Source organism: Gymnoscopelus microlampas (assembly GCF_963454915.1).
Source record: "Gymnoscopelus microlampas genome assembly, chromosome: 19".
Taxonomy (NCBI): Eukaryota; Metazoa; Chordata; class Actinopteri; order Myctophiformes; family Myctophidae; genus Gymnoscopelus; species Gymnoscopelus microlampas.
In genome coordinates this window covers 24,020,455-24,045,527 of record NC_139956.1, presented here as the reverse complement: position 1 = coordinate 24,045,527, position 25,073 = coordinate 24,020,455, and the positions used below count along the sequence as shown (strand labels likewise).

At 43.7% G+C, this 25,073-nt stretch overlaps 1 protein-coding gene across 2 annotated transcripts in view; it reads left to right on the top strand.

Annotated features, from left to right (window-relative positions):
• Positions 1 to 25,073, top strand: part of LOC311034863 (ADAMTS-like protein 1) — a 141,637-nt gene that overhangs the window by 29,686 nt on the left and 86,878 nt on the right. For both annotated transcript variants that reach the window (XM_084042888.1, XM_084042887.1), the window contains exon 2: positions 20,208 to 20,330. In XM_084042888.1, coding sequence (XP_083899014.1) covers positions 20,208 to 20,330 — 123 coding nt within the window. The remainder of the gene's footprint in view (positions 1 to 20,207; positions 20,331 to 25,073) is intronic.

Genomic DNA, 25,073 nt, shown 5'->3' with positions numbered 1-25,073 from the left:
GATGGCCCAGATAAAGAGATGCAATTTCAGCGTTCTATCACAATTTGAAAGGAAATCCACAGAAAGGAGCTTGGTTTCCATCATACCCGAGCATGCTTCAGAGCTTACAGTAAATCTATCTTAATCAAGAAATGGGGAGAGACGTGGCTGTTATTATCGAGCATACAGTGATGGCATTTGAATGAAAGTTGGAAAACTAACTATTGGAGGGGCAGTGAACCTACTCTGTGCGTAAAACGGCAAGAATTCTTTCCACTTTGTGCATGATGTGCAGCTGGCCCCCAAAAACGCAGAACAAAATTGAAGAATGGAGTGTGGATTAAGGGACGGACGGCTGGATAGTTAGAGATAATGCCACGCTACAGTCAGGATGACATTTCATTATTAACCACGCTGCCAGCTACATGAGATCAGGCACTGGGAATGCCAGGGAATATGGAAATCAACATTGTTAGCTCGGTCGGTCGTCTCCGCAAATGAGAGGCTTAATTTGGGAGCAGGAATGCAGCAGTGGTTCCACCGAAACCACAAGCACTGCTTTTTGAGAGAAGATCTGCGGAGAGAAGATCAGCAGAAAGAGACATAGCAACTTTTCAACCACTTAACCACTTTGTTGACCAGGGTCCCCCAAGGTCTATACGCTCTTTTTTTCCCTCTACGCCAAATCTCCTTGGGGAAATAGCAGATGTACAAGCTCACAACCCGTTGCGTTGTGTCATGTTGTGAGGTTGTATATCGGCTGTTTTCACAGAATGTTTGACTATTTTAGCCAAATGTTCGCCTATGACATGCTCAGAATATAGATGCTATAGGGTTCACGCTATACTGTAAGGTTCATGTGGCCAATATAGGAAACTCTTTTAAATGTAGCTTTCACAATGAAAATGACTCCATCGAAGCTAAACTCTGGCGCAACGAGAACAAAAAAGCCATGCCCTTTCATCCATGAACATGGCCAATATGACGAAATAAACGACAATATAATGTTAGCCAATGGCACATTAGCCACAATAGACATAACTACACACCTGGCTATAACAAATAAAGACTATGTAGTCAAATTAATGACAACAATGAAACACATAGTTTGTGTGCGCCCCAAGCCATGCTGGGATGTCGTTCCCAGTCACATTGGCACGGGATGCTACTGAGCCATGGCTCAGCTGAGGGGTTTAACTGTTCCCAACATGTGGCCTATTCGCTGTTGGTGTGACACAAATTTGTGAACTCTGCAGAATGTGCTTGTTGACCCCCCCTCTCTCTCACACACACACACACACACACACACACACACACACACACACACACACACACACACACACACACACACACACACACACACACACACACACACACACACACACACACACACACACACCTATCTGACTAATTGGAAATAATCTCTAGATTTCTGCTCCATCAGCCGCCAGGGTTTATAGTTTGGTTGGCCTGCATAAATGTGTGGTTTTAATTCAGGCCTACTGTGCCTTTGCCAGGTTTGTTCCATGTCTCCAAGAAAGAAAGAAAGAAAGAAAAAAAAACAATCAGCAGGCAAGGTGGATTCTGGGAGGTCTAGCGTGTGTGCTGTCACGGAGGGATGGCACGCCACTGGGGCACTGCCAGACCTAGAACAGGGCACACTGGGTAGGTATGTCAACTAAATGGCAGAAAAGAAGGGAGGGACTGAAAGAGGAAAAAAGAAGACCACACGTGCATGTTCAGCTTGATTGGTAGAAATGCGAAGACGCAGCCAGTTCTTGCAAGTTCCCAAAGCACACAAGCTCACCACCATGACGGAAACACCGCAGGTCAATAGAAGCATAGTTAATCGTAGAATAAACATGTATTTTATTCTGTTCTATTGATTATGGAATCAGATTTTTCAGTGTTGTATGCAAACACTGATGCATCCTTAAACACGCACACGCACGCACGCACGCACGCACGCACGCACGCACGCACGCACGCACGCACGCACGCACGCACGCACGCACACACACACACACACACACACACACACACACACACAGCTGACCAAAATAGGGATGCCAGGGTTAAAATGGTTTAACAATAAATAGGACCTTTTATGACAACCTTTATGTATTGTCATAAAGGCAAGTGCTTTGGAAACTTGCTGTCTGTTGAGATCAACAGAAAGGATCTACAAGCTTGTAGATCTGTTCTGTAGATCTCAACGGACAGCAGTCAATATCCATTTTGGAGCTGCGAATTATGAATTAATGGAGAAAGGCCAGAAATGTCCCAAATACAAAATTTTCACCCATTTTCTTTATATCACATTATTAATACTGCTCCTGTAGATTATCGCATGCTTTCACTGTGCACGCAAGCAGGTCCATTTCCTTGTTTGCGTGTCCTCCAACTTGTCTGTCCGTGTGTCCGTCTGTAGTTAACGTATCTTGAGAACCATCCGACCGGCCAACTTCAATCGATATGCCCATACATAGGCATATATGGAGATCTAGTTGTCCAGAACCGCCATGACTAATTCAGAGATTAAAAACAATCCCTTTGCGCCTGGCACATTTACAGTAACTAGCTAAATTGGAGGCAGACACACCCCCAATGCACCCTGCATTTTAGACCTACGCCATAGATCGTCTTCTTCTTGTTATTCTTTTCTTAAAAGAGAAGCTAATATTGCAGTGAACATTGATCAAAAACTAAACTATGTTTGTTCAGTTTGACCTTCCAGGTTGCCATGACCTCAGTCTGAAGGCTGCACTACTCCCACATGGCCCTCAAGGGATTCAGGCCCTTTTTGCTGGCATGCATTAAACCTGCCCTAAACTCCACTTACAGCGCACGAATAAACTAAACTGATAAAGATTATGAAGATTGATCCTGTGTGTACTACTTAGGCTTGGGTTCTCTTGTCTCCACAGAATCCTCCCTTCAGCATATATATTAGGTTTGCAAATAACTGGCTCTGTCTTAACAGTTTTGAATGTCATGTGTTTTTAAATTACGTGTAATGTCACATGACCCAGCCTAGATAAAAAGTAATCAATCAGTGACTCAAAGATTAATGGCCCCTTGAAATTAAGCAAATTAAGTTCCATATTGTTTGTTTTCATCAATCATCCAATGATGATGTTAGTCACCTCTTTTGTGTGTGTATAACCCCCATTGGGTTGTGTCAGCAATGGAGGAGCACACATGTATGGTCTGGTGAACTCGATGCCCTGCTACATATGGTACATTGTATTGCAATAGTGCTACCCAGCTGTCAATTCTCATCCCACTTGCTATCAATACGATGAGGATAGACAGCTGTGTGTGCGTGTGTGTGTGTGTGTGTGTGTGTGTGTGTGTGCGTGTGTGTGTGCGTGTGTGTGTGTGTGTGTGTGTGTGTGTGTGTGTGTGTGTGTGTGTGTGTGTGTGTGTGTGTGTGTGTGTGTGTGTGTGTGTGTGTGTGTGTGCGTGCGTGCGTGCGTGCGCGTGTGGGTCTATTAATCAAAACCATGCATGCCCTCCTTGGAGTCACATCATTTTAATTCACTGCACCACTGCCTCAGCACCAGTGACCACAATCACTATTCATTTGTGTAGCTGCTTTCATCGGGGCAGGGCGGTTACACTGCTGCATTCGTGCTCATCATAACTCACTCACACACAAACACAAACACGCTTAGGCTTAATCGCTGATCATCACTGGTCATGGTTACTTAACACTCCTGGACAGAGCAGCAGCAAGGACGATGAATCAATCAGATTCATGAAGAGCCATGCTGGGGTGGGCTCCTCACAGCTGCTGGAATACCCCCCCCCCCAACCCCTTCAATGTGTCATTGCTGGAGTGCTGCCAGTGCTGTATGAATCTGACAGCTTGGAAGTAGGCTGTATGTTCGCTCATCATGTACTTGGGATGGGGGGGCTCGTTTTCAATATAATGGTTAGGGTTTGTGGGACCGTTTGAGTGTGTTCATGTGTGTAGAGGCAATTTCCAGTAGGCCTTTACTAATCCTGTGGGAGGGGGTTCAGTTTCAGCTCCACTCAGCTGATTGCTGCTCAGATGGTCATGATGTGCGCCCACGAGGGGGGCGGTAGCTGTTAGGGGTGATTCTTGCTCAGGGACACTTCAACACATATACTGGGCAAGGGCGGGGGCAAACCGGTGACCTTCTGATTACCAGACGGCCCCTTTATTCACTATGGTGGTCCCGTACAACACTTCAGTAAGTAAGGGAGGAAGTATATTTAAAACAAGGATATTTAAGTTTAAACTTCCCAATAGACCTTCATCTGATCCCTCCTCTTCTCCAGTCGCTGTTTTATTCAAAGAATTTGAAGCAGAGCTGTAGAGGCATCAATTGTCACGAAAATGCTTGACAGTGCAAATATGATTCAAATATGATTATTTTGGGGGGTCCCCAGTTCAACTATGTGTATATGTTTGTCACAGCCTGAAAAGGTTGAGAACCACTGGTCTAGAGTGGCTGCTATCAGCTGTGATCAGCTGGAACACTACCATGGACACTACCATGCCCAGTGGAATCCAGGCGCGACGGATGTCTTTGATCTGCCGGACACTATAATAATCCTAATAATATCCTGTAGTGTGTGATGCACGTTATGATTTCAAAATGTGTGCATGTTTGAGAGTATAGGGACGAGAATCTGTTATGATTCTTCTTATGAGCGTGACGCAACCTACGTAATGTAGTAGGATTTAAAGACCCCTGTAGTGTGACTGTGAGCACAGCTTAAGTTGACTGCATTTCTCTTGGTTGTTTATGTAGGGGACACGCCCTGCTCATCATGTGGATGTCCACCAAGGCACGTCGCCCGAGACACCCAGCCCTCGCTGGAATTAGCGATGGTGTAATTAATGACATCTTTAGATTTTTCCTTTTCGACTCAGCATTTGGTGGGAAAGTGAAATGAAGATGGTGTTGTTGTTGAACACCATCCTCAGATTGAAGATTGTTTGTGTGTTCTTTCGGCCCGAATCCCAGACGGAGAGAGGAAGGTTTGTAGAGAGACATGGGACACTTAAACTTCTGCCATGAGGAGTTGCTTCTGTCATGAATATCCACCCTTGCTCTCCACAAACACTCTCTCTCCTTTTCTCTCTCTCTCTCTGTCTATCTCTGCACTGTTACACATTTGTTCGCTGTCGACTCGGGTGTAAACCTTACATGTCCAAAACCGTAACTTTTCAGGAAATGGATAAATAATGTGACTTATAAAATAGTATGCATTAATTTATGAAAACACATACAAATATATGGAATTACAAGGTTTCTTCCTAACAGTGGCAATTTCCTACATATCCCCTTCCTTTACACACACACACACACACACACACACGCACGCACATGCACACACAGCTGTGATGCATGCTGGAACCAGCTATAAAAAGGAGTCCCGGCCATCCATCATGGGCAGAAGCAATGGTCAGGGAAACAAATGGCATTTTTGTCTCTAAGTGGGTGTGATGGAAGATGTAAACTGGGTGGATAACTGGAAGTACAGCTATTATGTCAGAGCTCCAGTCTTCTACTGCTTCTAGTAGTCACTTGAAGCACAGCTAGGCCTGCAAGACACTGGCGGCAAAAGGGGAATACCAACTATTAACCCATTTAAACTGGGAAAGCATCTGTGTCATTTTAGATTTTTGCGTTAGCTATTAAAAAAAAAGCATAATATACAAGCTCACAGCGCATCACTTCTGCTATTTTTTAACTTTAAAGTGTGAGAACTCGTGAAATGTGAGTCTTGGGGCCACAGGGCAATCCCGACAATTAACTCTGTGAGTCTTGGGGCCACTGGAGAATCCCAACTACAAACTGTGTTATCCAGGGTCCCCCAATTTTCTTTTTGATTGAACCTGTGAACCGACACTCAGCCTGAATTTTCGTTTCACTACATTATTCAGTCTGATAGCTCTATCAGTGCAGCTGTTTTCTGAAATGGGGGCGTGGCCAAAGTGGGACTCTTTGGCAATTGGTTCATGTTGGATAGATTCAGGGTGCGTTCGGAAATGTGCACCGGGAGCGCACTCGCCTATTAGTTGTATTGGCCAGTGCGCTCAGTGCTATATTTACAAACGCACCCTTAGATTTTCGGTTAGATTTTCAACCGAGAAAACTCTTTCTTCAACAGCGTCACCAGACCCCTGAATCGCTTAGCCAGAATATCTTTTTTTGGGGGGTATTATGAAACAATATGCTTGAGAGATTAACAAATGTATCTTGGGGTGAGCCAGTTAATGCACTTTGCATATTTTGTTTGTTTGCACACCACTGGCATTTATTTTTTATTCTTTTTATTAACTTAAATAAATTAATAATTTATCCAGCTCAAACAATGTGTGTCTGGGATAGTTTTTCCCCCTATCCTTTGCAACGCCCGCTTAGTCCAAGCATCTCACTCTCTGAGTCCCACGTGGGTGTAAATGCTGCTGTCATCCATTCACAGATGACACCCAGTTTACCCATGGACATTAGATTTTCTTTCTTTTGTTTTTGCAGAAATACAGCTCCCTGCATTTTCTTTCCTATTCCCAATTGACCTCATCCCAAACCATACTCTTGTGTTAACCTTTTTTGGTTGCAGATTGGCTAGCAGTGCACTGTTGGTGCACTGCTGTACTGTTCAGTTGCTGACAGCAGATACATACCTGTACAATGTTTATATAGCTTAGACAATACAATAAATTATGTTATACAATAGCCATGGAAAATATTTGTTTCTGATTAGGTGGTATCAGGAAACATAGTCCCAGTCAGTAATTTGATCGCTATTCAAACAGTAATAAACTGTATGTAGAAAGTGGTTACTCACTGACAACATTTTCTCAATTATGTACAGTAAGTAAAAGTGCTAAGCGGCCATGGTATAAGTGTGCTAATGCGCTCTAAGGTGTCCTGAAATGGGAAAAGATGCACTTGGTGGAGGGATTCTTCACCACTGTCTCATACGTTATTTGAGAGACAGCGAGATCCCAAACCGACGCTCTTACTGCGTTATTTTCTAATATTGGGACAACCCGTCAAGCATTTTCACGTTTTACACATATTTTTGGAGACGGGAACAGGGACACCCTGAGACTGTTCGCCGTCCTCCATGCAGTGACATCCATTATGCCACTTTTAGGACAAGAGGCAGACAGACAGCTCTGCCACGCCTATGCCTCCCTGGTCTCTACACTGGTCGCTTCAGTGCTTTGAGCCCTGACTCTCTAATCGTCTAATGAACTTCCATCCCTGCCGGGTACAGCAGGAAGAACTGGCATGTTTCAGGAAGGGACACCATAGTCTGCGGGGATGTGTCCGGATGTCCCCCTCCACAACCCCCCCCCACACACACACACACACACACATTCTGTCACGCTGTCGTTGCAGCCATCACCGTGGGAACCCACATCTGCCCTGGCCATGTGGGCATGACAGCATTTCCTGCCGCTGGCAACGGACCCAGAGGTCAGTTCAGGTACTCGGTCCTTGTAGACACTTGGTTCGGACTCGACTTCTCACGTTTCTTTGTTGTGGATTCCAGATGGCCTCGTTTTAATCTATCTTGTTTTGACACTAGCGCATACTGGCTAGAGTAGCTACATTTGTATCAGCTTTTCTTCTGCAGTGCCTTAGATCACAAGGCACCTTTTCTGGGGTGTGCTGACGTTTCCAATGATCCACGACTCCACGTTCTTATTTTGAAAAACTTCAGAAACGTGCATTGCTATAAGACCAATGGAGCTACTTACGGTAGTAGTGTATTGATATTTTTAAAAAGCCATAAAGTTTCTCTTTATGTAATACAATACTGGGTAACGGTACACAAGCTGCATGTATTCCAGGCCAGGTACTGCGTTCCAAGTAGCACCTATGTATCTTTTCTACAGTATGCTGAGAATACAACTTTTCACACAGCTTTCCTAGGAGGACATGAGCTGTAAATCAGTGTGACATGTTCTGCTCTGCTGCTTTGCTAGTCCACTTAATTTCACCAGACTTTAAGGGACCTCAGCGGGGCCAAACCCGATCCCTCTGGCCCGCTCATTTTCTGTAACAACTCAGCACCTTCACGATGGTGCTGCTGCAAAACAGAACGAGGGTTAAGTAAGTAGGATGCTGTTTGCTTGCACTCGCTCTGGGTACTGGTGGCTTTCCCACTCCCTGTTTCAATGATACGACAATACAGACTGTATGTGTATACATTAAAACACTGGCAGCAGCACATGCTTTTACAGTATGTTATGCATCTACTGTATGATGTCTTTGAGGAGGAGGTATTGTCATGTCTTTTCCTTAGCTAGTCTCGGACCTGTCAGAGCCTGTCTGAGAGCCTCATTAAATACCTCCACATTAAATATAATAGCAGTGGTTACCTGAGCGGGGGAACCGCAATGTGTCTGGTGCAGAGATTAATGCATCGAGTGTCGGTTATTTCTGTAATAAGACTTCTCTTTTCTGGCGGATGGTGCACAGCTCTGGGTCCAGTGTCTTCATCTGTTTGCATTGTAAGTGAAGAGATGCTGGCTCTGTGGTGTTACAGCACAAAACAAGCTTGCTTAACCACTTAAACTCTATATACTTCATTGACTGGAGTTCCCCTCCCTATGCTACTTTTTATTCCCTCTACAGCAAATCTCTTCGCTGAAAATAGCACATCTAAATCGCATTGTGACGTGGTGTGAGCTTGTAGATCTGCTACGGTTGCTGAATGTTTGCCCCAGAATAGGGACGCTAGGGTACATGTGGTAAAGCAGAGCACTTTGTGGTGAGCCCTTGTGGTCCAGCACATGGTCAGCAGGTGGACGAACCTGTTTGCTTCTGTCAAAGGCAGGAAGCTGGCTGCTTATTAACGTGTGCAGTTGAACTGGTCAAGCGCTCAAGTTGCGGTCATCCTGCACTCAGTTCCTCAGCCGGTGAGCGAAAGAAAGAAAGAAAGTGATTTATTGAGAGGGGTCTTGCAGGCGGTGAGAGTCACTGCTATGCTGACGATTAACGGTCACATTGCAAGACTCTGGTCTGCGTTTGTATTACGGGCTGAAATTCTGCGGTCAGGAGGGAGTCCTGCAAGAGCTAATGGGCAGTTATAGGAAAGCGCCTGGTGACAGCTCTGGTGTGACATGATAGATGATGCCCCGTGCATGATGACTTATCCTGTTGCCCCTGGGTTTATTGAGTAGCGTGATACCATGTGGTTCAGTCACTAAGTCTGAGGGCTCTTTAAACCCAGATATTAATATTTGAATCTCCCTTTGTGGGTGAGGGCTCAATTCCTAGCTGTGGTCAATCTGTTTCTCACCAGCTCTGTTATCCTAATGTTTAACTAAAGAGATAATACACCAGGGAAGTGAGCTCGTTTAGCCTGCTTTAAATAATGATTAAATTGAATGAATGTGAAAGAGCGTCTTGGTCTATTTCATGTCCCCACCAGTGATTCCCTATCTGGCGTAACTGCTGGGGAAATGGGATTGGTAATGATGGCTCAATATGCTGGCTTTTCTTTTTTTTTTATTAAAATCTTGTTGAAAATTAATACTGTTGAAAAAAAATTACAAGATACTTGACCTCAGATGTTTTCATATTTTATCTTCAACCTCAATTCTTAATACTGTACATATTTTTACATGGATTGTACATCCATAATGTATGACTAAAACAATTGACATCTATCAAAATATGCATATAAAAACAAGTTCAAAGACCCGGACTGCTGGCCTAGCTGTCCGGGCTCGTAGGCTCCAATGTAGCCTGACGGCACGTTGCGGGTTCGAGTCCCAATCCCGATCCCGCCTTTGCTGCATGTCACTCCCCATCTCTTTCTCCACGTTTCCTGTCTACCTACTGTACTATCAACAAAGGCATAAAAAGCCCCAAAAAATCACTTGTAGAATGTCTTTGTACAATGGCAGTACTATACAGTACAATCTAATAAAAATAGACCTGCTTGGGTCCAGTTTTACACTCTCAGAGGTAAATTAACACTCTTTATGCTGTACAGTTTTAAAGTGTACAGCATAAAGTATTCTGCTGAGCTAAAAGTATATGTCCTTCTATGTCCATTGACGTCTTCTGCTCTGTATCCTGTCACATGATGATCAATGCATCTGAAAGAGAGTAAATGAAGAAAATGTAAACAGTGCTATGAATGAAAACCTCACCTAGCTTAACTTAGTGATTCTGGTAGAGGTAAGAACACACTCGTGAAGGTGCTAACCTTAATAAAAACAATTGACATACTCTTCCAGCCTCTGCCAACACTACACATTTTTAATTGCATGAATAAATGTATTATGTACCCTTTTTTTTCTTTTTTAAAGATTTGTTTTTGGGCTTTTCTGCCGTTATTTGGATAGTAGTGGTGGAGAGTGACGGGAAACAGGGAAAGAGAGACAGGGAGTGACACGCAGCAAAGGTCATCATTCCCTTTGGTCGTATATGTGGTTGTGCCTTAACCACTAGGCCATCGGCACCCCTGTATTATATACCTTTGTACATCAAAAACATTAGTGTGCAGTAACGTATAGTTAGTGATTCTGTCCATGTTTTGTGGCAGCGGTGGCCTAGTGGTTAGAGGGGCGGCCTTGATACCGGAAGGTCCCTAGTTCGATTCCCCAATTCATCACATCAATCATGAATCACCGCTGAATAGCCCTTGAGCAAGGCTTCCATGCAGGGTCCGGCTGGAAACAAGTTTCGTACTTAGTCCGACACCCTGGGTAAACAACAAACTTTGCTTTGCTTTGCTTTGCTTTGCACATTTAGAGGTCTCTTCCACCAGTAAAAAAACTGTGTTGATGGTACAGTAAGTTTCAGGTTCACGTTAGGCCTTGCCAGCAGTTATTGGGGATTGTAAACATACAGTATACGTCATACAGTCACCCTCACTGACGTCTTAGGAGTTGTTTGTGTCTTGAGGAACCTTTTAACGGCACCAACATAGATAGTTGTGGCCTTGTAATTGTTTATTGCTTTCTTTTGAAAGAGGACTGTCATATATGTAAAGTATGTCACGGCTTCCTGACACCTGCTTTGGGCATTATGAAAACTACTTTGTGTTGTAATTCTTCAGAATTAGATTTCTTCTTAATGTGTGTATTAGTGTATTGTCTATGTTACATAGACAATACAACTTGGTATGTTACATACTAAGTTGTTGATGGGGTATTGGCCCAGTACATTTTCCCATATCTGGAATTTGATCTCTACATTTAACCCATCCTAACTGTTAGGAGCCATAGGCAACTATTGAACAGCGCCCTGCTATGTTTTAGGGTTCAGTGTCTACTCAAGGACACTTTGACACTGTGATTTTACTGGAAACCTTCCGGTTCCCAAACAGCTGCTCTAGCTCCTGAGCCACTGCATTGCGCTATTTTAAGTGCTGTGCGTATTTTAAGTGCACCAATGGATGGTCTATGAATGATGATTTTACAAAGATGTGAAGATTAGCAAAGGAGGCTTAATTTCTTCAAGTTCACTGAATGCATCAAATGATTTGCATCACAGAAAATATTGATCAATGATCATCATATAATAATGCAATAGCAAATATATACATATAATATAATGTATGCACCCATTGTGTTGAGCAAGATTAGGGTTATAGATTGTCCTGAATTGTTATCATGTTTTATCAGTATATCTGACACATATCTTGGGATTCCCACTCAAAATAGAATTACTAACATTCAAACACTAATAAAAGTTCCAAAATGCACAAGAAATGTATACAATATTCCAATATTAAACCACTTCATTTAACAAACCATGTATTCTAAACCATCCTCTTACCTGTTTTGTTCTCATTTGATCATCTTCAGGAGCATTGAAAAATCATTTTCCATTTTCCATCTGTGGCAGATATTGCCTGTAACTGTCCCAGTCTGTCACCGATGACTCTGTGAGGAGTTCACTTAGTGTCCCATAGTGTACGGTCCACCTTCGATGAAGTATTTTCCTCTCATAGGCCAGGTCAGGAGGATACCAGTCTTTAGAGCTCCTCTTCCATAAATGGTGGTCTTTTTGGATTTCTGCAGTGCGGTGCTTCGTAAAAGGAAGCTTTTGCTGCTCAGTTGGAGCTTTCGATTGCGCTGCCATTGTTGGGCAGGGCACTGAAGACCGTTTCCAGCCTGTGGTGGTGGTGTGTTGCTTGGAAGAGCGGAAACTAGGAGTTGTGTTGCAGCACCTATACTGTATGAAATACTCAGCGTTTGGGTCAAAGTCTTGATTTTATTGATGTACTATTTCCATCAGCAGCTGATGCTATCTTGCCATGTCAAGTTCAAAGTGCAGATGGCACAATTATTTTTCCATTTAAGGTAATGAATCTGTAGACAATCCACTAGATGACGGTAAGCACAGCGTCAAACACACACTCATTCAATACGGTATCTGCGTAGGTGTTGTTTAGCATCTACACAGGTACCATATTTATGAGCATGTACATTGTACTGGTTTAAACATGTGGTACTGTAGCTATCTGTGTCGATTTTAAACCAATACACACTCTTTAGTGTGTTAATTGCATATGTTACCCCAAATATCAGCTAAACGAGCAACACTAGCAGACGACGATACTGTGAGCAAGCCTTGACCTTTTGTGGAATCAAATACCACGAGCGCCAACGTTGAGCGGTACAGTCGGTCATCGTAACAGCAGCTTTTCAGACATGCTTCGGAACACCGAACACTCTACCCTCTGTCTCTTCCCTCTCACCCCCTCAGGCCCCGTTTAGGAATTTGTGCCGGTAAACAGACTGAAGAAAAACGAGCTGATGGGTTCTCACGGACACGGCGTTGGATTGTGGCATGATCACTGCTTTAAGTGGCCCAGCCTCCCTTACGGTGGCCGCCCTGAGCCGGGGCAATAACTCGCCTTGAGAGGGCTTGAGGGGCTTAACATTCTGAAGCCTGCCCTTTTGGCTTATATCATGCCCCTTGACAATGTGGGACAGCGAGGCATGCCCGTCCTTGCGTGTGTGTGTGTGTGTGTGTGTGTGTGTGTGTGTGTGTGTGTGTGTGTGTGTGTGTGTGTGTGTGTGTGTGTGTGTGTGTGTGTGTGTGTGTGTGTGTGTGTGTGTGTGTGTATCCAAGTCGCACGAGTATGAGGCAGAATCAACATTCTCCTCCTTAAAAGGCTGTGTCAGAACAGACGCCATGCATCACCAGTGAGATGCCATGCATCATTACGAGATATGAGAAGTTGAAGTAATAAGAGTGTAAGCAGCAGGATGTGATGACCTCGTTAGGAAAACTTTCCGTTTATGAAAAGCGGGGGTTATTCTTGCCCATTTCTCACATTCTCCATAATGAGAGGTCATGAGAGTTGAAGAGGGTGGCAGCGGAGCTCCTGTTAACTCTTCTTTCCATTATGACTGGAGAGATTGCACTCAGGAGGAACTTTACTCCTCATTACCTTAGATTACTAACTAACTTGAGTTGAGGGGAAATCTGGCATAGAGGGTGGATAGGAGGAGGTATGTCTTAAAAGACCCTGGGAGAAGGAATGGTGAATTTTGGATGCCTAAATAATCTATCCGGAATGATATATATATATATATATATATATATATATATATATATATATATAATTTTATAAAATCAATCAATCCAAAAAAAACAATCAATCAATCAATCACAAATATACATACATACATACATACATACATACATACATACATACATACATACATACATACATACATACATACATACATACATACATACATTCTCCCCAGAGAGCTTAGTTGCTGCCGGTTGCAGTGCAGGGATCCTATGGGTGAATACTGTACCTGACCTTTTTGTTGTTGTTCTGGCCTTTGCACCAAATGGTGTTCTGTTGCCTTCGGCAGCCTGTGATGGTCTTTTACCTTCATCACTACTGAGATCATGGAGCAGCTCTTTTACCTTCATCACTACTGAGATCATGGAGCAGCCTCAGTCCTTTGCTCTATAATGAGCAAATATTGAGCTAGGCACTTCTGAATCCCATGTTTCCCTACTTTGGCGGATGGAAAAACCCTGCGTTGTTGAATCGCTGTGTGTGGGGGCCCGGAGACGGATCCGAACGAAAGCCCTCGGATAAGACAACGATACCCGTTTCCCCAGATTATGAAAGGTGGTATAGAAGAGGGAGAGGAAAAGGATACAGTGATGTTTCTTCATCCAATATGTGTTAAGTGAAAGCTCACATAGATCCTCTTGAAAGCGGATTAGTGAAAATATCTTTTCCTCTTAGGTTTCGTTCAGGCAGGAGCTGGCCTCTGAAAAAAAAAGAAGGCCACCCTTATCAAAACAGTGGACGGGATCTTAATAATCAAAGGCAGCAGTGCGTGAAACACAAGTGCAGGTTTTGGCGTGCCGTACCATGGCAAAAGTCGCTTGCTTTTCACAGTTTCCACCCAAACAGTGGAAGTTGGCACTGCGCTTCAGGAAAGCCCAATTATAATATCGGGTTGGTGTTATTACTGTTGATTATGTGCTTTGAAGGTTCCTCCTTGCTCCTGAGTTCACTTCCTGTCTCATTCCCTGGTCGGAACATATACTTTGAAACCTGACTAGCCTTGGAGGTTAATGAATCAACGCGACTGGTGCCCTGTTTCACTTTACCCTTTGCCCTTTGTCACAGTGACAGGCACGTGTATGTGCGCGCGCACACACACACACACACACACACACACACACACACACACACACACACACACACACACACACACACACACACACACACACACACACACACACACACACACACACACACACACACACACACACACACACACAAAACATTGTTGTTGTAAGGCCTGCATGTGTAGGTTTTGTGATGGTGAAGCTTCTTGCACTGAGCTTGATCAATCGATCACAGGCCACCTTCGGTCAACGACCTTGTATGTGTCTTTTACAATAGTACTACTTGTTTTCATACATAGACATTTATAACTGTTTTTTGGTTATGAGGTGAGCGGTAAAATAATTGTCCCCCATGTCCTCCCTGGTCTTATGTGTGAATTAGGCCATGTCTGTTGATCCCTGCCTTTGTAACAATTTGGAAAGAATGGGAAGGCAACAGGAGACGGGGGCAGAGACGAACCTTATTTGTACCAAGATACGCACGTTATAGCAATGTCCCTCCATCATGCAGTATTTGTGTGCACGCACGTGTGTGACACGCACTGAAAACGTAGTTAAAGTGAGTTAAACTGAACCGCCAGTCTGTTCTCGAACTACAGATTTTGTGCATTTATAGTTAGACTAGAATGGGCACTGGCCTACTCGGGAACGATACAAGGGGGGAAAGCATTCCCCAACTACCGTAAATTTCGGACTATAAGCCGCGACTTTTTTCCCATTTTTCGACCCTGCGGCTTATATAACGGTGCGGCTTATCTATGGATTTTTATAGCTAACGGCCACTAGGGGACCTCCTAAATCTAGGGATTTTACACCCGCGGCTTATAGTCCAGTGCGGCTTATATATGTACAAATCATTCAATTTAGCTGCTGCGGCTTATATTCAGGTGCGGCTTGTAGTGCGAAAATTACGGTAGTCATGCAATACCCGTTGTACCCATTATAAAAGTACCCGTTGTCCGTCTGTCTGCCTGTGTCCCTTTTATGACCATAGCCAATATGGCAATGTCTGCATCTGTCTGTCCCGTTTTGCCCATTTATGGAGATCAGTCATCAGTACATGCCTATATATAGGGATATCGGTCGGATCGGTAGCCCTGGACAACTGCTTTTACAACCAACTTGACCCCAGGCACCGTACTCCCTCAGGTCCTCTGCAATACATGAGTTGAGTTTGAAATCGATCAATCAGATTGATTCTTGTTCCCCCTTGGGAACATGGTGCCCTACGCACACTCTTACTACAGTGGGTGGTGTGCGTGTGTACTGTGGCAGCATTGAAGAGATCAGAGACACCGGTTCAATGTCACTGTGGGAACTGGCACCCTCGCTTATGCTCCATAGACCAACTAATACCCAACCTCAAGGTCCTTCAAAGGGCCTCAAATAGAGGATGTTCCCAGTAACCTTCAACCCCCCTCAATGCGTGTTAGCATAACCCTGAACTCTGGGGCCACTTTGCAACCAGAGGACGTCCTGAGCACTGGCAGTTCTTAATGACTCGGCCCAGTGGGGGGGCGTACGAGATGCTTGACATCGGTGTTGAACAACCAGTGTGTTTTCTTAGGGAAATGGGTTTGATGGAGCCTTCTTTTTCAAAGGCCCAGTGAGACAGAGTTAAGCTGTCATTTGCTATTAGTTGTCAATTCTGCAAGCTTTATAGCCTGGATGCACATCATGCATTGGACAAGATCAGCCGGGTCAGCTGGGTGTTTTCATGTCTGTGTTCGACACTGTAAAAACTGTAAAATAAATAAATTAAATAAAATCATTTAATGCAGAGTGTAGAAATGGATCAGTAAGGGTCTCAGAGTTAAGATATAACCCATATTTTACAGTGAGCTGTAGTGGGGGGTGTCGAAAGCCCTAAATAAGCGGTATGTTTGCCCGCATGACTGATTCGGACTCCTAATGACTGCACCAGAGGGAGATTACTGCATAGGCATCACACAGAAAGGATGACTTGACAGTTTAGTGTCGTGACACTGAAAGTGTTTGAGAAAAATAATTGTGGGAGAAATAGACAATGGCCGTGTTCACTGGCCTCTGTGTTTGTATTCAACTTTGAGCAAAGACATCTGGTCACTTAAGTGGTTTTCCGTTCATATTAGCTGACAGGCTATCACCCCACACCCCCAAATCGTCTTAATTTCAGTGTACTTGACTTGGCACACAGCATTAGAGTCCACAATGGCTGTTCTGTATAGGAATAGTATGCCAGTGGTGTTGAAATATACAGTAGTGTAATATCGCTATAATGTACCAAGAATATGAGAATGCAATGACAATGACACACACACACACACACACACACACACACACACACACACACACACACACACACACACACACACACACACACACACACACACACACACACACACACACACACACCATCAACTGCTTTCAACATTGAACAGAGATGTTATTCATCCACATTACGTTGTCTCCACGGCGCTGTCTCTCGTTTTGTACTCGAAACAGTGAGAGATGGCGCTGTATTAAGTGACGGACAACCAGTTTCCATGCTGAGTCGATGCATCTGCAGCACTGCAATGACATAACCCGCACCACACCAAACGGGTGAGCAAACATTTGCAGCCATGGTACGCCTCAGTAATGAGCACACGCGAATGCTGGAGGGACAGTGGGAGTGGAGGCAAAATTCTGATTCCAGTTACTTGAAGTGAAACATGGTAACTTTAATGCAGAACCATCACACATAACTCACACACATAGGCGATCTACAAATTGTAGAAGCTGTAGATCGGCTATTTTTGAAAAGAAATAGGAATTTCTTGAACATTTTGAAAATATTCGCCTACAGTACATTGACATAAAATAGTGACGCCAAGTTGAAAGTGGTAAATTGACCCTAATAGACCTGTCCATTTTGGTCCATTAATACTTCTGTGTTAAATTAACATGGAGGATTTTACTGTGTTTGTGCTGCAGCCGACTAGGCCTAGCGGTTATTCAGCATTACTGTGATTGCATTTATCACTGAGCAAAACAGCAACCAAAATAAAAAAAACAAAAAAATAATTCAAATGGCCTGCACTTGATTATTGTTACACTCTACATAGGTTGAATTATAAACTTCCATTCCTTCCTGGTCAAATGATCCTGAAAATCTAACTGGATGTTGCGTCGACACACGGAGGATGATGTATGAATGGGTTAAACGATAGAAGCATTTATATTTGACTTCGCAGTCTCACACTGACGTGTATTTGGCTCTGCCGCCTTGGCTCTGTGGTTGTGCAACGTTTTTAATTTTAAGCATCACTGGCAAAGACGACACGCACCGGTGCAAGGGTGGCGATGTCGACGGGGGATTCCAAATTGCCTGAATCAGACACACAACAACAGCAGCAGCAGCAGCAGCAGCAGGCTGCGATCCAGGAATAGGAATTTTCTCATTTCTGTTGCTTTCAATTTGCCAGTTAAATGCGTTCGCTGCCCAAGTACTTACAGACCAGAGGTCATTAAACATTTGAGACATGGCGAGAATAACATACTGTAATGATATCCCCAGTGATGTGTGCCTCAGGTTCCTGCTGTGAGGTCCACCAATTTCCCATAAGGGGGGATGGGGTGGGGAGGGTGTCAAAATGACTGGAATGGGATTGTGTGAGATGACTGATGAAAGTCATTAGATTACTGCAACACATGTAATTATTATTATTTTTTGTATTATATTTTGTTGCGTGCCGTGTCGCATGCTGAAAATAACCGATCTGCAAGCTCACAGCGACAAGTTGTGAGCTTGTACTGTAGATCAGCCACAATGTAGCAGTTCAGCAAGCAACACTGTTGTAAGAAGAGTCAGTGCTCATTGGTTTTGTTGGATTTAAAAAATAATAAATATATAATAATCCGAGGCTAGCCATGCCAAGTATTGGCACAGCTGGGTTGCTGTGTGAAAGTTTTGTACATAGTGTTGCGTTGATGTGGGTGTAGTGAAGCATAGCACTGAATTCATTTAGCAGACAAATCATACAGTACATGCTTAACATGGTTGTTGTAACCATAGCAACATTTGTGCACATTGCTACGTTTGTCCATGGAATGTTCCCCCCCCCCCCTTGTAAATGTCTTAGTTACAAAAAAAAGTAACATTTTCTTCTTTCGAAGACATCTACAGTATAAGCGCTGTGGGGAACTTGCAACTCCCAAAAAACATTTAATGTGATGGCCATCAGAGGAGACTCTCAGCCACAGTTCCCCGTGCACTGACCTCCTCTGCTGTTTCAGATGCCGCCCCAGCCTAAGTGATCGTGACTCAGTGGTGCTGAGTTGAGGGCATTAGCACCGATTCGATTTGTCACTTTTAAAATGGCCACTTCAGCGGCCCTTTCCCACACTGGTGTGTGTTTTTGTCACGGTTGCTTAGCAGCACTTTATTGTTATTATTTTTTTCTACGGTAAAATCTTTAACCCCCATCCCCCCAGTCACCCCCCCTTTCGCCTCAACCCCCCTGAAGAACATCAAGTACCCCAAAACCCTCATCCAGCACTCGCAATTCCCTCTCAAATCTGTCTTGGCACAGGCCCCGGAGGCAGGCAGTTGACCCGGGTCATTACAGGGTGTTTATGACCCAGGGATAGCAGCTGAGGAGGGGCCCCCCGGCACCCTGAGTTTCCTGCATCCTTGAGAATGAGGTCCTGCTGTGTTGCTAATGGGCCTGGGCCCAGATAACCCCCCCATCTAACACACACTCACCATCTTGCGGGTTACTGCATCATCTGATATGAGATGCCTTGTGTTGTGAATTCCACTGGGGCCCTGCTGTTGCAGTAACCACCAGCACCCGTCCAAACGTCCCGTACCCATGCCAGGAAGGATGGAAGTGCAGTGGAGGGTGGGAACCAAAGACAGCAAAGTGAGGCAAATAAACCGTGGCGAACATAAACACAAGTTTTACTATGGATTCACTAAAGGGGCCCACACGTCTCCTTTCTCCAAAATATACAGTACTGATATTGGTGGAGAGAATGCTGGGTAACAGTCAGTCTTAACGGAGCGAGTTAAAGTTGATTTCACAGTCGGTGAAGCGCAATTGGGATCCACTGGAAGCATCGTGTTATAAAGAACAGGAAGGCCTTTACAGAGATTTCCTCTGGTTTTAGGGAATCATTAAGAGATTTAGATTTATTTAGATGAGACAGTGAAGAATGGCCAGAGGGGAATGAATGCAAAACAGCAGGCCCCAAGCAGGAGTGGAATCAATGACATCGTTGTTATGTGGGGGACATAAGGGCAACCCAGAATCTTATGATGTATAGTATATATAAGGATTCTAAAATATATCAGAATCATTTTGTTAATGATAGTTAACCCTGTACAAAAGAATACAAACAAAAACATAGCAGGCACATAACAAAAAAATAGATTCGAAAATGTATTTAATGTTGTCTGAAATGATTGTGTCTTTAATCCCCTAGAATAAGCAGACACTATTTAGATAGTTCTGTGTAATAACGGAAATGTGGTTATGATATGACTATTGACATTGTGTCACCCAGAGAATGTCCTGCAGACATTGCACAACAGTTCTGCGACAGCTAGATGATGATAAGTGCTCTCTTTCCCAGATTGGAGCGCAGGCCAATGATGGTGGGGCGGTGTTCATCCGAGAGTTCACCCTGATTCGCCGTGACCACCTTCCAGAGGAACCTCTCCCCGACGGCCCTACGAACCAAAAGCCAGAAGACCCGGTTAGTGCCTTGACTTGAAAACATTGTACTCATTGCTGTTTAGCGCAGCTGTGAGTTAACCTGCTGGCAATCAAAAGTAGGGGAACTGTCTTTTCTGTTTTAATGATGACCTTCTGAGTGTTTTCCTTGTATGAACCTTGGGCAAGAAAGTGATCCTCCCAACCAATACAGATGTAGATAGCCCTTGTGCTATTTAGGATGAGTGCCAGCGTAGTTGGCAAGTCCTGTTGTGGTTGTCAGAGGAAAGGTGGCAAGGGAGTGAGAGTGGGTATGTCATTGGCGTGAACAAGTGGGCACCACCCTTCACAGATGTTTCATTGCTCTGGGACCATGTCACCTCAAGACGTAAACCCTGTCACCCCTCCCCCATCAACTGCGTTCAACATTGATCAGCGCTATATTCTTCTACATTAGGTCATCTGTTCTACGCCACGCTGTCACTCATTTTGTTCTCAAAACAGTGAGGCATGGCACTGTGTTAAGTGGAGGACAAGCAGTTCCCATGCTGAGTCGATGCATCTGTAGCATTGCAATGACATACTGTAACACGCCCCACACCAAACGGGTGAGGAAACATTTGCAGCCATGTTACGCCTCAGAAATGAACGCAAGTGAATTATGTTGGAGGGACAGTGGGAGTGGAGGCAAAAATCTGATTTTGGGTAAGGGTTGAGTTTACTTGAAGCGGAACATGGCAACTTATGCAGAACCACACGTCAACTCTCACACACACACACACACACACACACACACACACACACACACACACACACACACACACACACACACACACACACACACACACACGCTGCAAACTTTGGGCGGGGTGTATTTTTGCTCCATTTTCGCATCACTTTGCTCTTGTTCTGTCAGCATTATTGAGGAAACTTCCGTCTGTAATTGGTTACGGCAGGTTTCTTAAGCAATGATCACTTAAGTTTATACTTTATACTTAGTTGAGCATCGTGTCGCATGCTGAAAATAGCCGATCTACAATTAGATGTTGTAGATCTTCTATTTTCAGTGCTTGACACCTACTCACAACTAAGTATAAATCAGGCCTTACTCAGCTGTCTTATCTAACTGGGGTGTTGGGGCCGCTGTGACCCTATGCCTTCATCACAGCACCTAGACATCTGTGCAACTGTGAATCTGTTCAAGTCTGATTTACTAAAGTGTTTGGGTGGTGCTACATTCACAGCAAACTAGAACTCTGACTTGAAATGGATGCGCATGTGCTCATTGCAATTTTCTGTTTGCCGAAAATTGATTGTATAATGGAGGGAACTCTATATTCTTAAGTAAGCAGCTGAGACAAAGGAACAAATGAGTACTGAAGACGCCAGCATCCCCTGATGTTTAGCATGTGTTTCAAGGGCAGTGAGAACACAGGCTATGATGATTGCATTTATTTATCTTGCCTAATTGTGCTTCTTTGTGCTGTTTTTGTGTGTGTGTGTGTGTGTGCGTGTGCGTGTGCGTGTGCGTGTGCGTGTGCGTGTGCGTGTGTGTGTGTGTGTGTGTGTGTGTGTGTGTGTGTGTGTGTGTGTGTGTGTGTCCGTGCGTGCGTGCGTGCGTGCGTGCATGTGTTTGTATACTTCCCCTCACAAGTGATTGACCATAAAGTTAGACTGACCCTTCTCTCCATCTGCTGGCCACAACCAGAGTGCTCCCACGCTTGAGCGAATGACCCCTCTTCACCTTACCAATTGAATATTCAACGCCACTCTCACCCTTTTGAACAGTAATCAAATAAAAGGGAAATTACATTTGACCTGGTTGACCTTGCCATTATACCAGGGAAAGGATCAAAAGGGGCTGTTTGAACATTCACATGTGCAGCCGAGTGTGACAGATTGGTGCAGACCTTTACTGCTGTCTCATGCATTGCCAGGTCTTGCTCCCACAGGTGCAAATAAGATACCTTGGCACTGATACAACAGGTGGAAACCAAAACAGACATTTTACATTTTTGTAACTTGACGCATTTGTTACTTTCCTGAAAAGGGTTATCCCCAAAGAGGATGTTCATTTATTCTCAACATTGAAATAATGTGATTCCTTTGGCCTAGTAAAGTTTGGCCTGCATTAGTCAGCACTCACTATTGTGTCCCATAGCTTGTCGCGAACAAGAGAAATCATGTCACCGGTGATATCTTGCTAACAAAGAGCACCAGCGAATAAAAGATGGAAAGTGTGCCTGTGTGACAGTATTCATACCTGAGGATGAGAGTGCACTTTCTGACTCTGAAAGGATCATACTTGTATGATTCAGTTGTTAAAGTTAAAGTTAAAGTTTAAGCAAAATGTTATATTGCATGCATCCAATGCATTAGTGTCCCAATCATTGTCAATGGAGTGCTTATACAGGTTACTGTATGGCATAGATTAATCTTGACATGTTAACATGTGGAAGATATTGTCATGTCAACAGTACAGTAATTAGGCAGTCCTACACCATTAGAAAGAAAGAAGTTAAGTTGTATAGTCTTTAGTTGTTGTTCATAATTAAATTCCACCCCAAAGCCACCATTGCTGCTATCTACAGTATATGAGTGCCAAACCCACAAAGATCTCCATAGAAAGACCCCACAGGCTCCCAGGAGCCACATTCCTGATTGTTATCACCACTTAGCAAGTTTAGCCCCTCTTGGTCTCGTATCGCTGTTCTGTGTTACATCTTTGTTCAGTATTAAGGCTACTTCAGAGCCAAGCTAAACAGAGCTTAATTAGCAGGCAGCCCAGGAGGTCGTTTTCAGCCTCCAAAGTGCTTTCACTCTCAAGTCGTTTACCCTCTGTTAGTATATGCCTGCGGGTGGGTAATAAAACTGACCTCCCTTCCAGCACCTGTAGCCCAGTCCCCAAGAGGGGCGTAGAGGAATTGTTCTCTCCAAAATGAAAATGTTTTTGCTGGCTGACTCGCCACAGACCACAGGGTACAAGGAGGTTGTCTTGTATGGCAGAGGTAGTGGTGCTGTATCAGTGAGATTATTACGGGGCCAGGCTTCCAGCATGGACCCGTATTGTTATTCGCATTATTCCATTTCTTCTTCTTCTGCCGTTTTTGCCAGTTCTGGCTGAACCGTGCATACGCTTTTTATGAAACTCGGCCATATGATAGATGGTCATGAAAAACGATCAAAAAATAAATCTCACAATCTTTCGTCAAAAGGTGGCGCTATAGCACTCAGTTGAAAATGCCAACTTTGAACAGGTACAACTCATGCCCTGTTTTACCTACAGCCATAAAACTTCAATACACACATGCGTCTCCTCATGATGAACAACTTTCACACTCTGACTTTTGACCTCTGACCCTTAGATCTCCCACCATTTCGAATTATATGAAAAACAGTTAAAACCTATCTCCTCCTGGGATTTTTGAGTAATCTGCACGAAACTTTTTACACATGAACTTTGGACCTATACCAAAAAACGTTTGCAAAATATCTTCCATAAGTGAAAAAATGAAGCTTTAATGAGCCAATGAATATTGCAGTTTTATGACAATTATTCATCTGCCCCTAACACATACATGCATACTTACCATTCTTTGAAACTTTGCAGAAATGTAAAGGGCCATTCCAAATATCACTGAAACCAATCTTACTCCAATTGGTCAAACGGGGGCGCTATAGCAATTTTTTGAAAATTGAAACTTTAAACAGGCAAAAGTCATGCGTCGTTTGGCCGACAGCCATTAGACCTGCTTACACATGTGCCTTGACTAATGAGGAACACATCTATCACGTTAACCAGTAAGCACCGCCCTTATATTGTCCGCAATCTTGAGCAGTTTGAAAAACACTTAAACCCAGGATTTTTCAGCTATTTGCGTGAAACTGTATCATCTGTGTGATCTCCTTTCACAGGTTCTTGTCTGTTGGTGGCTTCTCGCTTAAATGTGTGCCCCACAACCTGAAGGTCACCAGTTCAAGCCTCACTTGGTGCAGACTTCATCTAAGTTGCATTTCACACAACATGACTATCAATGAATACATCTGCAATTGTTAAAGATAACATGAAATACTTAATTGAGTGTTTTTTACATACTTCATTGTGAAAATAGCTGATCTACAATCTCACAACTTTTCAGATAGCAATGAGAGTATGTTTTTTCAATGTATAACATACTTCATTGTGAAAATAGCCGATGTACAATCTGACAACTTTTAATGGTTTGTGAGCTTGTAGATCGGCTACTTTCACTAGTTTTGGTTCTGAGGAGATGTACAATTTCTTCATTGGTAAATGGTTTGTGAACGAGTGATCTTTGTGTTAGTGAAACAGGGGCTTGGGTCATGACAGAAGGCAAGAGTTTGTGATCCTCAACAGACAATATCAGCCTAGACAAAGCTATAGCACTATAGGTAGTGTTGCAGCTACCTAAGAGTACCTCACGATCGCAAGGTTTCCGGTTCAAGCCTCACTTGATGCAGACTCATTTAAGTTGAATTGCAAAAAACATGACTCAATCTATTCCGTTTCCATGGCTTTCTCTCTCTCTTCAATCTATTCCGTTTCTATCTTCAATCTATTCCGTTTCCATGTCTCTCTCTCTGTCTCTTCAATCTATTCCGTTTCTATCTTCAATCTATTCTTTTTCCATCTCTCTCTCTCTCTCTCTCTCTCTCTCTCTCTCTCTCTCTCTCTCTCTCTCTCTCTCTCTCTCTCTCTCTCTCTCTCTCTCTCTCTCTCTCTCTCTCTCTCTCTCTCTCTCTCTCTCTCTCTCTCTCTCTCTCT